Source organism: Lonchura striata, chromosome 10 (assembly GCF_050655825.1).
Source record: "Lonchura striata isolate lonStrDom1 chromosome 10, ASM5065582v1, whole genome shotgun sequence".
NCBI lineage: Eukaryota > Metazoa > Chordata > Aves > Passeriformes > Estrildidae > Lonchura > Lonchura striata.
Window position 1 is genome coordinate 3051737 of NC_140712.1, and position 14105 is coordinate 3065841.

General features: G+C 47.5%; 1 protein-coding gene across 1 annotated transcript in view; it reads right to left on the reverse strand.

The window, feature by feature from the left end:
* Window positions 1–4461: 4461 nt before the first annotated feature.
* LOC146766480 (uncharacterized) overlaps window positions 4462–14105 on the reverse strand; it is a 54693-nt gene continuing 45049 nt past the window's right edge. The window contains exon 2 of the mRNA XM_085588380.1: window positions 4462–5613. Within this exon, the coding sequence (XP_085444506.1) occupies window positions 4941–5613 (673 nt within the window). The 3' untranslated portion in view covers window positions 4462–4940. The remainder of the gene's footprint in view (window positions 5614–14105) is intronic.

Genomic DNA, 14105 nt, shown 5'->3' on the forward strand with positions numbered 1-14105 from the left:
TCCCAGGGTGATTCAGTTTACCCATATGGGCACGCTGTGTGATGAGAGCAATCCACTTGCTCCATGTAGCTCTGGTGGCATGGTGGGTGGAGGGAACCTTTGCTTTGAACATCCACCCCAGCACCGGCAGTCGGGGTGCCAGGAGGAGTTGTGTTTCCGTGCCAGTCACCTCTGAGGTGGCCTGGACTCCCTCGTGGGTGGCCAAGATTTCCTTCTCTGTGGGAGTGTAGTTGGCTCCGGACCCTCTGTAGTTCTGACTCCAAAATCCCAGTGGTCAGCCTCGAGTCTCCCCAGGCACCTTCTGCCAAAGGCTCCAGGACAACCCATGGTTCCCGGCTGCAGAGTAGAGCACATTCTTGACCTCTGGTCCTGTCCTGACTGGGCCAAGGGCTACAGCATGAGCGATCTCCTGCTTGATCTGGGTGAAGGCTTGTTGCTGCTCAGGGCCCCAGGGGAAATTCTTCTTCTTGCAGGTAACCAGGTAAAGAGGGCTCACAATCTGGCTATACTCAGGAATTCTCCAAAAGCCTATGGCACTTAGGAAAGCTTGTGTCTCCTTCCTGTTGGTTGGTAGCGACATCGCCATGATCTTGTTGATGACATCTGTAGGAATCTGACCCCGTCCATCTTGCCACTTCACTCCCAAAAATTGGATCTCTCGAGCAGGTCCCTTGACTTTGCTCTTCTTGATGGCAAAACCAGCTTCCAGGAGGATTTGGATGATTTTCTCTCCTTTCTCAAACACTTCTGCTGCTGTGTTCCCCCACACAATGATATCATCAATATACTGTAGATGTTCTGGAGCCTCACCCTTTTATAGTGCAGTCTGGATCAGTCCATGGCAGATGGTGGGGCTGTGTTTCCACCCCTGGTGCAGTCGGTTCCAGGTGTACTGCACGCCCCTCCAGGTGAAAGCGAACTGAGGCCTGCATTCTGCTGCCAGAGGAATGGATAAAAATGCATTGGCAATATCAATGGTGGCATACCACTTTGCTGCCTTGGACTCCAGCTCGTACTGGAGTTCCAGCATGTCCGGTACAGCAGCGCTCAGTGCTGGAGTCACTTCATTCAATGCATGATAGTCTACAGTCAATCTCCATTCTCCTTCAGATTTACGCACAGGCCAGATGGGGCTGTTGAAGGGTGAGTGGGTTTTGCTGACCACCCCTTGGCTCTCCAGCTCTCAGATCATCCTATGGATGGGAACCACAGCATCTCGAGTTGTTCTGTACTGTCGACGATGCACTGTTGAAGTGGCAATTGGTACCTTTTGTTCTTCTCCCTTCAGAAGTCCTACTGTAGTTGGATTCTCAGACAGTCCAGGCAAGGTGTTCAATTTCTGGATGCCCTCTGTCGCTACAGCTGCTCTCCCAAATGCCCACCTGAGTCCCTTTGGGTCTTTAAAATACCCCCTTCAAAGGTAATCTATGCCCAAGATACATGGGGCCTCTGGGCCAGTCACAATAGGGTGTTTCTTCCACTCCTTTCCTGCCAGACTTACATCAGCTTCCAGCAAGGTAAAGTCCTGTGATCCCCTGTCACACCGGCGATAGAGACAGATTCTGCCCCTATGTGTCTTGATGGAATTAACGTGCATTGTGCACCAGTATCGACCAAAGCCTTTTATCTTTGTGGTTCTGATGTGCCAGGCCAGTGAATCCACACAGTCCAGAAAACACGGTTTTCCCTCACCTCTACCTGGCTAGAGGCAGGGCCCCTCTAAGCCTGGCTATCCTTCTTGCCTTGGGCGTATGTCTTAGAGGTTCCTTCAAGGGGATCGGACATGTCATCATCATCATCATGCCTGGCAGTTTGGCTACGGGCAACTGGAGCTGCTCTCCTTTTGGTGGCACTTCCTCTCTGGGTCTTGCCTTCCTTCAATTCATGCACCCGTTGTGCTAGAGCAGCAGTAGATTTTCCGTCCCATCTCCTCATGTTTTCTCTGCAGTCGCACAGGAAGAACCACAGCTCAGCTCTTGGGGTGTACCTTCTCTCACCATCTGAGGAACATCTACATTGGATACCAGAACCTCTGATCTGTACTGCTGAGGTTTGGAAAAGGTCCTCCTTAATCTCCTCCCTGAGTCTCTTATGATTCTCCTCTTACCTTCTAATTTCTGCAGATGTGTTTGCACTGCTGCAATTCTGGCATGGGTTGGGCCATGTACAGCATCTGCATATGCTTGGAGTTTCCTTGCCATGTCGAGCAAGGTCTCATCCCTCTCCTCCTGCTTCATTATTGCTAAAGCAGAAGCGTATTCATGTGGCCCAAGCCGTACAAGTTTTTGCCACATCACAGATGTACATGGTACCAAGTCTAGATTCCTAGTTGTTATTTCATCTGAGAAGATAATCTCTGCCACTGCCATTTCTCTCAGACGTTGGATCCCGTGTTCTATAGTCTTCCACTGGGTCTGCTGCATATAAAGATCATCTGCACACAGGTATCTTTGTGCTACACTTTCCAGAACCCGTGCCCAGAGGCTGTGAGGGTGAGCCCCCCTCATCATTTCTTGATCAATGACAGGATCATGTGACAGGGATCCCAAATGTCTCGCTTCAGTGCCATCCAGAATTGTAGCCTCGCCTGCAGCATCCCAAATACGGACCAACCAACTAATTACTGACCCCGTGGCTCTCCCAGTCCATCCCAGTCTCTCCCAGTGCCTCCCGGCTGTCCATCTCAGCCTGGCGTGGCGCTGCCGCCTCTCAGCCAATCAGAGCGCGAGTCTCTGATGACTCATCAGTTGCCAGGCAGACCCGCAGCGCCGCGTGCCCCGCACTGGACTCGGCCTCCCAGTGCCGCGCGCTTCATTCCCAGTTCCTCCCAGTGCCCCCCATTCCCTCCCATCTCTCTGAGTGACACCCCAGTCTTTCCCAGTGCATTCCCAGTCCCTCCCAATCCATTCCCAGTCTGCCCCAAGGTCACACCACCCCTCCTCTCTCTCCCAGTTCCCCCCAGCTGATCCCAGTGTGTCCCCGCTCTCTCCCAGTGACCCCCACCGTGTCCATCTCGCTGGTGCCCTCAAGCTCCCAGCCCAGCCCCGGCACCTGCTCTGCTCCTTGGTGGATTTCTACCCTGCTCACGTCCAGCTGAGGTGGTTCCAGGGCCAGCAGGAGCTCTCTGTGGTGGCCACCGACATGGTCCCCAATGGGGACTGGACCCACCAGCTCCTGGTGCTGCTGGAAACCCCAACCCGGGCCAGGGTCACCTCCACCTGCCAGGTGGAGCACATCAGCCTGGAGCACCTAGTGAGCCAGCACTGGGATACAGGGGAGGAATTGGGGGCGCTGGGAGAACCACTGGGATGTGCTGGGAGCAACTGGGAGGGAGTTGGAGAGATCCTGGTTTCAACTGGGAGAGGAGGTTGTAGGTTTGGAAGGGCTAAGAAGGGGTTTGAAGGATACTGGGGAGGGTGGGATGGGGTTCTGGGGGTCCTGATGGGCACTGGGAAGAGACTGGGAGAGGATTTGGAGGTCCTGGGGCAGTGGGGGCAACTGGAAGGAGGCTGTGGGATCCTGAGAGGGACAGGAGGGGCTTTGGTGGGTCCTGGGGAGGTCAGGAAGGGATCAAGAGGGAGGTTTCAGGGGATCCTGAGTGGGTTGGGAGCGATGAGGAGGGTGCTTGGAGGGGTCTGGGTGTCTGTGAGAGTTTTTGGGAGATCCTGACCACTGTGGGCCACCCAGATGCTGCTGGATGCTGCCGCAGCAAGATGCTGACAGGAACTGGAGACTCCTGAGTTGGGTTCTGTCTTCCTGGCACTGGGGATCGGGTTCTACCTGCGCAAGAGAGTCTGGGGGGTCCCGTGAGTCGTGTCCCCCCTCCCCCAGAGTGTGGGTGCTCGCCGGGGTCCCCAGCCTGGTGTCACCCCCTTTTCTCTGCCCATAGAGTTCCTGAGCCGCCGGCGGCCGCAGCCGCTCCCTGTGACCTCGGGCCCGGCCGGGACCACCGCTCCATCCCCACGCTGATTTTGGGGGCGACCTGTGTCCCCCCAGCCCTGCTGTCACTCTGCCCCTGCCCCCTGCTCCCAGTGTTCCCAGTAAAGCTTCCCAGTTAAACCCAGCCCAGTTCCTGGGGGCACTGGGGAGGGACTTGGGGGGACCCCACGGCGGGGCCGGCACTGGGCAGGGAGGGCGGGTCCAGGTGGGGAACACTGCCTGCTGCGGGTCTGCCCGGCAACTGGTGAGTCATCAGCCCCGCTCTCGCTGATTGGCTGACTCTTCTCCACCGCGTTCTCTCATTGGCTGAGGAGAGGCCCGGCAGTGCAGAGAAGGAACGGGAGAGATCCCGCCCCGAGCACCGGCACGGGGACAACAGACCCGGCCTGGGCACAGGGAGGGAATTTATTACCAACCAAACCACGGCAGCACCAGGAGAAGGGAAAGAAATCCCTCCAGCACCTTCCCCCACCCAACGGGGATCACCCACAACAGAGTTATCCACCATGGAGAGACGGGGACATCCCAGTTTAGACCAAAGCCAATTTTATTGAGTGTACCAGGTGTTTATACAGGGATTTACTTGTATGGTGCTTACAGAGGGCTCTGTTTTTGGTAACAATTTCCCATTGGTTACACATTCTTCGAGACATCCAGTAATCTGGGAACATTTATCTTATCACAAAGACTCACACCATTTTTTCTGGTCACTTCTTGCCCAGGGAGACTGAAACTGTGTCTGTGTCTCCCACAGTTTCTGCTCAGTCAGGCCTCAGATATCAGGCCCCTTTATCAGCTCCATTGCTTTTCTCTCTGTTTTATTCCCCATACGGGGACACCAGGGCTCTGCCCCACGGGGGTCACTGGGGATCATCCAGCCCGGATCCTCCCATGGGGGATGGACCTGCAGCAGCACACCAAACTCTTCCCTCAATCTCTTCCCTCACTCCAAGCTCTTCCCAAACCCTCATCCCTCACTCAGGGCACTCACAGGGCCTCCCTTAGTGGTGCCTCCGTTGGTGTGTGGTCAAGGCTGAGCTCTGTGAGAAGCTCTTCCCACACTTCCCACACTCGTAGGGCCTCTCCCCGGTGTGGATGCGCCGGTGCACGGTGAGGCTGGAGTTTTGCTTGAAGCCCTTCCCGCAGTCGGGGCAGTGGAAGGGCCTCTCCTCTGTGTGAATCCGCTCATGGAGGAGGAGATTGGAGCTGGTCTGAAACCTCTTCCCACACTGGGGACACTCGTAGGGCCTCTCCCCAGTGTGGATGCGCTGGTGTGCTCGCAGGCCTGAGCTCCTCCCAAAGCTCTTCCCACATTCCAAGCACTCATAGGGCCGTTCCCCAGTGTGGATCACCTGGTGCTCAATCAGGCCAGACATGTCTTTGAAGCCCTTCCCACACTTCCCACACTCGTAGGGCCTCTCCCCTGTGTGGATGCGCCGGTGCACGGTGAGGCTGGAGTTGCGGTTGAAGCCCTTCCCGCAGTCGGGGCAGAGGAAGGGCCTCTCCTCTGTGTGAATCCGCTCATGGAGGAGGAGAGTGGAGCTTCTCTGAAACCTCTTCCCACACTGGGGACACTCGTAGGGCCTCTCCCCAGTGTGGATCCTCTGGTGATTAATCAGGTTGGATCTCCACCTGAAACCCTTCCCACATTCCAAGCACTTGTGGGGCTTCTCCCTGCCATGAGGCTTCTCCACCAGCTCCGAGCTCCGGCTGGATCTCCGCCCGCCTTCCTGGCTCAGGGGGGCTCTTTCCTCCCCGCAGCTCCCTGGGCTGGGTTTGCAGCTCCTCCTCCTGCAGCATCTCCGGGACTTTCCCTCCTCCTCCATCCAGCCACGCCCTGGCAATGACAAATCCTGATTTGACAGAAAAACAAGAGAAAAGCTCCTTGTACTGGAGGTTCCTCCTTGCCCAAGTTCATCTCAGGAAGTCACTGGGAACCTTGTGTCTATAAGAACCTACAAAACACCAAGATTTAGCTCAAAAATCCTGCAAACTTCAAGACACAGTACAAAACCTCCCCAAACATAACAGCTCAGCAAATCCTCCTCCAAAACATAAAGATTCAGCTGCCACATAAAATCAAAGCACCAACATTTAGCCCAAGAAAGCTCAGAAACACCAAGATTCACCCTGTGAAAATCGTGGATCCCCCTCCACAGTCACCTGCTGCATGTGGGGGGAGCAGCACTCCTGGGCTGGGGGGAGGCTGCAGACACAGGGAGGGGTGGAACCTTCTGCTGCTTCCTCTTTCTGCTCCTCCTCCTCCTCCTCCTCCTGTGTCTCTCCTCTTCCTCCTGCTATTCCTCCTTCTCCTGCACAATCCCACCTTCTCCTGCCACCTGCATCGTCTGACTATTTTGTTCCTCAAGCCTGCTTCTCCTTCCCTTCTCCTCCTGCCCCCAGGCCCAGCACCCACTGCCGGCTCCCTCTTCCCCCCAGCCCCACAGCATCCCAGCGCAGGGGCAGGGATGGAGCTGGGGCAGGTCGGGCTGGGGCAGCGCTGGGCTCTCGGCCGCTCCCGCCCGCACTCGGTCCCCACTGCAGCCGCTCCCGCCAGGACAGCGCGGGGGGGCCCGGCCTTGGCGCTGCCCCACTCCCACCTCCCCAAATTCCCCTCGCGGGGCCATGGGGCCGAGGGGGGGCACAGGTGGGTCCAGGTGGGGAATGCTGAGATAATTTCAAGAGTGGGTCCCCAAGAAGAAGAACTGGAATTTGTGGTAGACACAGGGGCAGAAAGAACCTTTATGTTAAATATTCCAAAAGGTTATAGTGTAAGCAAAGATACTCTAAAAGTAACAGGAGCAAAAGGAGAGAGTTTCACAGTACCCGTTATTAAAAATGTGGCAATAGAGGGAGAAACTAAATTTTGGATGAGGGATGTTTTCTTGGTCCCAGGGGCAGGTACAATTTACTGGGACAAGATTTACAAGTGAAATTAGGAATAGAGGTTGTTCCAGAAGATGGGAAGATGACAGCTAGACCTTTAAAACTAGGCCAGGAGGATGGAAGAAGAATTAACAAGGAAGTTTGAGCTTGGGAGGGAAATAGGGGAAGATTAAATATTGACCCTATAAAGATTACAATTGAGGAAAAAAAATTGTCCCATACATGTACAGCACTATCCTGTATCTTTAGAAGGACGGGAATGTTTAAAGCCGGTAATAGAAGGACTAACAAAGGATGGATATTAGAACCTTGTATGTCTCCCCATAATACCCCAATACTCCCAGTAAAGAAGCCTGATGGGAGCTATAGACTGGTACAAGCCTTAAGGGAGGTTAACAAAGAACTCAGACCCGCTATCCAGTGGTACCAAATCCTTATACTCTTTTAAGTAAAGTTCCTCCCCAGCATCAGTGGTTTAGTGTAGTGGACCTTAAAGATGCCTTTTGGGCTTGCCCATTAGCCCAGGAGAGCAAGTTATCTTTGCTTTTGAATGGAAGGACCCACTAACTGGAGAAAACAGCAATTAAGATGGACAAAACTACCACAGGGGCTTACAGAATCCCCAAACTTATTTGGACAAGCTTTAGAAACAATACTACAAATTTTCCCCACTCCCCCTGGAATACAAGTTATCTAATGTGTGGAGTTGCGTTATTTGGGAGCGCGGCACGAATGTATAGATGATCTTTTACTTTCTGGGGAAGCTGAAGCTGAAGTTAGAGAGGCTACTATAAAGCTTTTGAATTTTCTTGGGGAAAAAGGATTAAAGGTATCAAAAGGGAAGCTGCAATTTGTAGAATCAGAGGTAAAATATCTTGGCCACTTGCTTAGTAAGGGTAGTTGGAAGCTCAACCCAGACTGAAACACAGGGATTCTATCCCTTCCCCCTCCCTCTTCAAAGGGGGAAATCAGAAAGATACTCAGATTATTGGGATATTATAGATTGTGGATTGAAGGATATACACAGACAGTAAAATTTTTGAATAAAAAAAACTGACAGAGGGAGATGATATAAAATGGATCAAAAAGGATAATGAAAAACTAAGAAAAAAGAAGTTAAAACTAGCCCCAATATCAACTTTAAGCTCACCTTCACTAGCAAAACCCTTTCATTTGTATGTAAATGAAAAAAAAGGGGTAGCTCATAGGGTTTTGTTTCAAGAGTGGGGAGGAGTAAAGAGATCCGTGGCTTATTTATCAAAGATGTGGGATCCAGTAAATCAAGGCTGGCCAGTGTGTATTCAAGCTATAGCAGCTACTGCAATCCTGGTAGAGGAAAGTCATAAACTGACTTCTAGAGGTAAATTAATTGTGTGCACACCTCATGCAGTACTAAATTTCTTCCAATTTGCATTGTGATTTTTATCTTGAAATACATAACTTACTGTACTCTAGGATTGAAAAACTAGTTTACAGCTGTGACATAGCAAAACCTGCTATTAATTTGAGTCAATGCAGGCTGTTCAATCAAGTGTTCTCAGTGTGTAAAGTTAAACTAAAGGTAACACCAGCTGCTTGGCAGGTCAATGAGAAACAATTTTCCTTCCAACCAGTCCTTTTTCATGTACCCAAATGTGTTTTGCTTTCTTCGTTTTTTTTGTTTTGTTTGTTTGCTAGTTTTTCTGGAAGTGCTAACTACTTGCATTGTATCTAGAACAGCAAATAAAATTGTGCATACAAAACACTTGTAAAAAAATAGGGCTCATTTTTTCCCACAATGGGAGGTGGCTACATATAGAAAAGGGAAACTACAAAGCTAGATGAAGAAAAAGTTTCAGTATCTTCTAATGTAAACAATTTGTTACTTCCAGCATCACAGTGGGTGTGTGACACACACATATGAAAAAGATGGTGAGGGAGATCTCTGTTTACTACAGTTTCCTATTTCTTGAATGAGTTAGAGAGCTATGAAGCAATTGTGATTCCTTGTGTGGATTACCCAGGCCTGCAGGGAGGGCTTGGCCATGGTTCCCTCTGTGCTGCAGGCAGCCCTGCAGCGTGGCAGCAGTGGCTTGCCTCTGGTGAGTTTGCAGGCAGGGTGCTCCAGCACTGCAGTGCTCAGGGGCAGTTTCCTACTTTGACACCAAAGCTTAAATTCAAGAGTGCCTCTTCCCATCCAGTTATTGTTTGTACTGTAAGAACCTCTTCAGAGAGTGTCTCCTGGCAGTCAAAAAGAGAGTATTGCAGAGATAAATTCCTTACTTGCTGTCTCCCCCACTGTATCCACATTTTGTCTATTCCCTCTTCAAATTATAGATTTGTAAAACTCATGCTCTGTGTCCTCAGACGCCCTTCCCAATTCAAACCTTGGCTTCTTTGCAAATTATATTGCACTAACAAGGATTGCCTTAAATTTTTTATTGCAGGCAAGATCACTTCAGAAGTAAGTTTTTGTTTACCTTGTTCCTACAACCCTTTCAAGCTTGTGAATGGAAAATTGTGACAGCAAAATAAGTCTTTAGTTTTAGCACTGTCAGCTGTGGGTAGCTGGTAGCCCTTGGTGGAGGGTGTCGTGAATTACAAGCCTGCAGAACACACATAACAAAAGTAATTAAATTTGTAAGGAAGTTGAAAAAGGAGGGAGAGGTGATTGGCAGACTCACCTCTCCAGGATGTAGGACTAATGTTAGAAAGTGGACTGATATTGGAATGTGGATGTTGAAATGTGAAGAGAGAAAAAGAGAGTGAAAGAGAGAGAAAGGGAGAAGAGAGAAGAAGAGAGAAAAAGAGAGAAAAAGAGAGAAAAAGAGAAAGAGAGAGAAAGGGAAAGAGAGAGAAAGAGAAAGAGAAAGAGGGAGAGCGAAATACACCCCAAAGTCCCCATACCGCAGCTATTTGTGAGTTCTCCTCCATTCCTGCTAGACAGAGTGACAACAAGGGGAGGGGAGTGAGGAAGTACAGTCAAAGGCAAAGCTGTGAAAAAGAGGGAGAGCTGGACCACCAATAGAGATAAGATCAAAGCAGAGATAGCTGACTCTCACAATGTGCTTTATTTTTTTAAACAAGACTTCTTTTCTTTCCTTCTGATTTTTGTTGTTAAGGAAAGGAGGCTTTTGTTCTGAAGAATGGGTCTGTAAGACTAAAACAGTTGGATGTTGCCTAAAAAGCAAAAAACCAAGAGATGTGATACATCTTGTGTTAAATTTGGGCTAGTTTTTTTTTATTTAACTAATTATAGCTCACAAGAAGAAGAATTGGCCTCTGCAGAAATTAGCACAGCTGGATACAAGAAGAAGAAGCAGCTATAGAAAAAGTTTTTAGTTAAACCCAGAAAGTTTTGAAGAAAACTAATGGTGAAAGTTAATGCAGTATTGTTTTTCTTTTAACACTGTGTTATTAAGAAGTCCTTTCCAGGTACTACTAAAGCAGCAATCCCAACCATGGAAAAGAGGGTGAATTCATGCCAGCAAAATAAAAGAATTTGTGAAGAAACGTGAGGAATGGACTATCACATCTAAACCAGGTGATACCAAATTGACTTTCACCCAGGACTGGGTGGTAATGGTTTGGGAAGACCCAAATGATCCAAGGCAGGTACAAAGAATAACACCTAACTGAGAAATAAGGCAAAGCTTGCATCACTGGTTCTAAGCCCTGCCTGAATAAGCCCTGAGACGCCTCCGACACCTCCTTGGCAGAGGAACACTGCCACTTCAAACAGGAGGATCGGGAGTGTTTGAGTCAAAGAGTTCTGATAGTCTGGCCTTAGCCTGTGGCTTGTACAGGCAAGAAGGGAAATTGCCATTAATACTATGCTGTATACTTTATTTGATTCATCCCCACATTGGACATGGCAGCTGGGTTATAAGTGAATGTTTAAATTATGAGAATAATTGGCATTGTAGCTCACAAAATCTATGTTCTCGTGGCAAGAAGTATTGAGTACTGAATCAATCCCCTATACAGAAAGACCTCAAAAACTGAAGTAATAAACTGCTTTTGTAGATGGGGATTATCAATGCCTGTGGACTGAGAGATACCTGAGGAATGGTGGAAAACCACAGTTAAAAGGTGTCAAAAATAATTTGCCTGGAAATGAGTAAAAAAGGAGTGACAAGGGAAACAGAGGGCAAGCCTGGATTGAGCACTGTACTCAGCAGCGAGAAGATCACACGTACTTGCTGTGGGCAGCAGCCCCCCAGGCAGGGGAGGTGGGGGTATAAGCCACGCCAGACCTCTGTCATTCCTGTTTCTGTCTCTCATTTGTTGTCTTTTCCCTTCTGAGATAGCAGCAAGATCGTGTCACAAATGCTACAGAAAGTATCACATGGAAAGAAACCAAAGTTCCTTTTTGTCACACACACCCATGTCAACAGCCACTGTTATAACCCATCCAAATTGAGTATCTGCAGGAAAAAGGGGGAAAATTATCACATTACAAAGAACTTAGGAAAAAGTAGTAATACTTGGGGCATGGAATGTCCAAAAGGAGAGAGATGGATTTGTTTTACATTTGATCTTAGAAATATAGTCCAAGATTCGGTAAAGAGACAATTAGTAAAAAAAAAGGTAAAACAAGCACAGCAGTCTAGCTCTGTGTTAACCCAAATTATATCCTGAATCATATTAAATTACTCCAAGCAGCTATAGAGAAGATAATAAACAAAGCTGCCCAGGAATTGGAATTAATATTGAGTCTGCAAAGCCAAACATCACCTGCAATGCATTAAAATAGGTTGGCTTTACGCTAGTTATTGGCTAAAGAATGGGGTGTACAGATTGTTGAAAATAGATGGCAATGAGGATGTCATCCTGGAAAAAACAAAGGATATCAGAAAAAAATTATGACCCAGGTATCAGTCCAAAAATGGGAAAATAACGTTAAAAACTAGCAGGTGGGGTAATGTATTGAGAATGGGATGGTGGAAGAAATTAGGATTCTTCCTTTTATGTGTTACAAGTGTTTTGATATTTCTTGTTTGTTTAATCCCATGTTTTATTTGATTACCAACAGAGTCCAAAGAATGCAAGAGGATAAGAAATATTGCTCAAACCAAATGAATTATAATGATTAAGAGGTGGGATTGTGAAAAATGCATATTTAAGATTGGCTTTTCGCAAATGTTACAATGAATAATATATATGTAATGTTAGAAAGTTATGCTGTATTAATTCCCTTACGTATTGTGTTAAGTGTAGTTTTAGGTTACAACATAATGTTAAAATAGAGATTATGTATGTGGGGGGAGTTTTCTTTTTAGGAATGAGATGCTCCCTTCCAAGAACACCTAAATCTTCCAAAGGAGAGGAATTTATGGCTTCTTATCAGGAGAAGCTAATTTCTTCAGGCCTTGCTCAGACTTGAAGACACCAGGGGATTAAAGGAAACAGTTGACATACAACAGAGTTTCTTGTTTAGAATAGAATGTGTGCATAACCATGAAGGATGTATGACTATGCAACAAGTGTATTGGTTTAAGGGTGATTCCTTTGTTCACAAGTCATGCTTTTCTTGGGACGTCTGTAATTCTTTGCTTTTTATTGTCTTGTAATTGTCCTAACTCCAAAATGTATTACTCTAATTGTATTATTATTTTTATAACCATTTTATTATTATGATACTTATAAAATTTTAAAAACAAAATGATTGAAATTTTTCAAAATTTACAAAACTAGATGAGATTTAAAAGTGACCCTTTAACTCATAAACAATAAATAGATGATTTGAAGGGGAAAAAAAAAGCAGCAGGTTGTGGGGGGGGCACAACTGAGGCTGCTGAAGGCTGCTGTGGAAGAGAAGCTGCATTCCAGGCACCCAGGAGGAGCTTCAGAAATGCAAATTAACACTGCTGGGGCAAACTGGGGACAATGTACCTGGCTCTTCTTGCCTGGGGCAGGAATTGGCTGATTCCCTCTGCCCCTCACCCCAAGCTCTGCCTGCTTGCACAGATGGAATCTGCACAGCTGAAGGCAGAGCCCATGGTGAGGATCTCTGACTCTGCAACAGAAATGGCTGAAGCTGCAAAGGGAAACAGCAAATGGAGAATGTTGGGAAAACTTCACTAAAATAAGGGGGGGATCATCCCTCTGCCCACTCCAACATCTGCTGTCACTGTCTGTGCTGTACAGGGTGTATCAGAGCACCGGAGGTTTTGCTATAGCAAGTTCAGGAGTAAGAAAAAAAATGGTCATTTGGTGCAGCCCCAGTTTGAGGGAGCGCCCAAACATGGGGAAAAGATGAAGGGGCACCAGAACAAATCCTACAACACCATGGACCAGGCCCTGGGAACCAAAATTATTTTGTGGAAAATGCATGTTATATGGCTCTGTGCAGACAGTTACTATATGTATTATGTTATATTGATTAGTTGTGCTGTATTAACATTTTAACAGTATGGTAAATGTAGCTTTAAGGAATGAGAACAACTAAATTCACTCTAGGAACACATAAATTTTCCAGACAAGAGGAATTTATGGTTTTCTTACTAGAAGTTAATTTCTAGTTAATTTCTGGAGGATGCCACAGGGATTAAAAAAAACAGCTGACATACAACAGACAGAGTTACTTGTTTTAAATAAAATGTATGCATAACCATGAAGGATATATGAATATGCAATAGTGTATTTTTTTAGGGGTGATTCCTTTATTCACAAGGTATGCTTGTTGTGGCTTAAGTGCCCAAGAGAGCATCCAGACATCTGTAAGTCTTTGCTTTTTATTGTCATGCAATTGTCCTAACTCTAAATTTTTATTAGTCTACTTGTATTCCTTTTTTTTTTAACCATTTTACTAGTATTAAACTTCTAACATTTTAAAAACCAAGTGATTGGCGTTTCTCACAAATTCATATCAGGAGACAGAGAACCCATTTTTCATTTGAATGGCATAATTTGATTACAAGCTGTCCTCAGAATAAGGACCAACCAGACAGCTCCAGCTCCTGACCTTCCTGCCGACCAAGCCACTAAAATGAGGAACACAACATTTCACACGGGGATGGGATCAGATTATCTGTGTGCAGAAAAAACAGGAGTTTGTGGAAAACCAAATGACTCAAACTTATATTGGCAAAGAGATGACAAGAGAAAACTGCTAAAAAAGCTAACAAAGGAAATAGGAGAGCAGTTTATGTACTGGTCCAAACATGGAAAGGATGGGAATGGGACACGGTTCCCCGGCTCCCCAGCAGACCAGGGGTCAAACGAATGCTGCTTCTCCTCTTCTGTGCTGCAGCAACTCTCATCTTTTTACCATGCTCCACACCTTGGCAGTGCAGCTC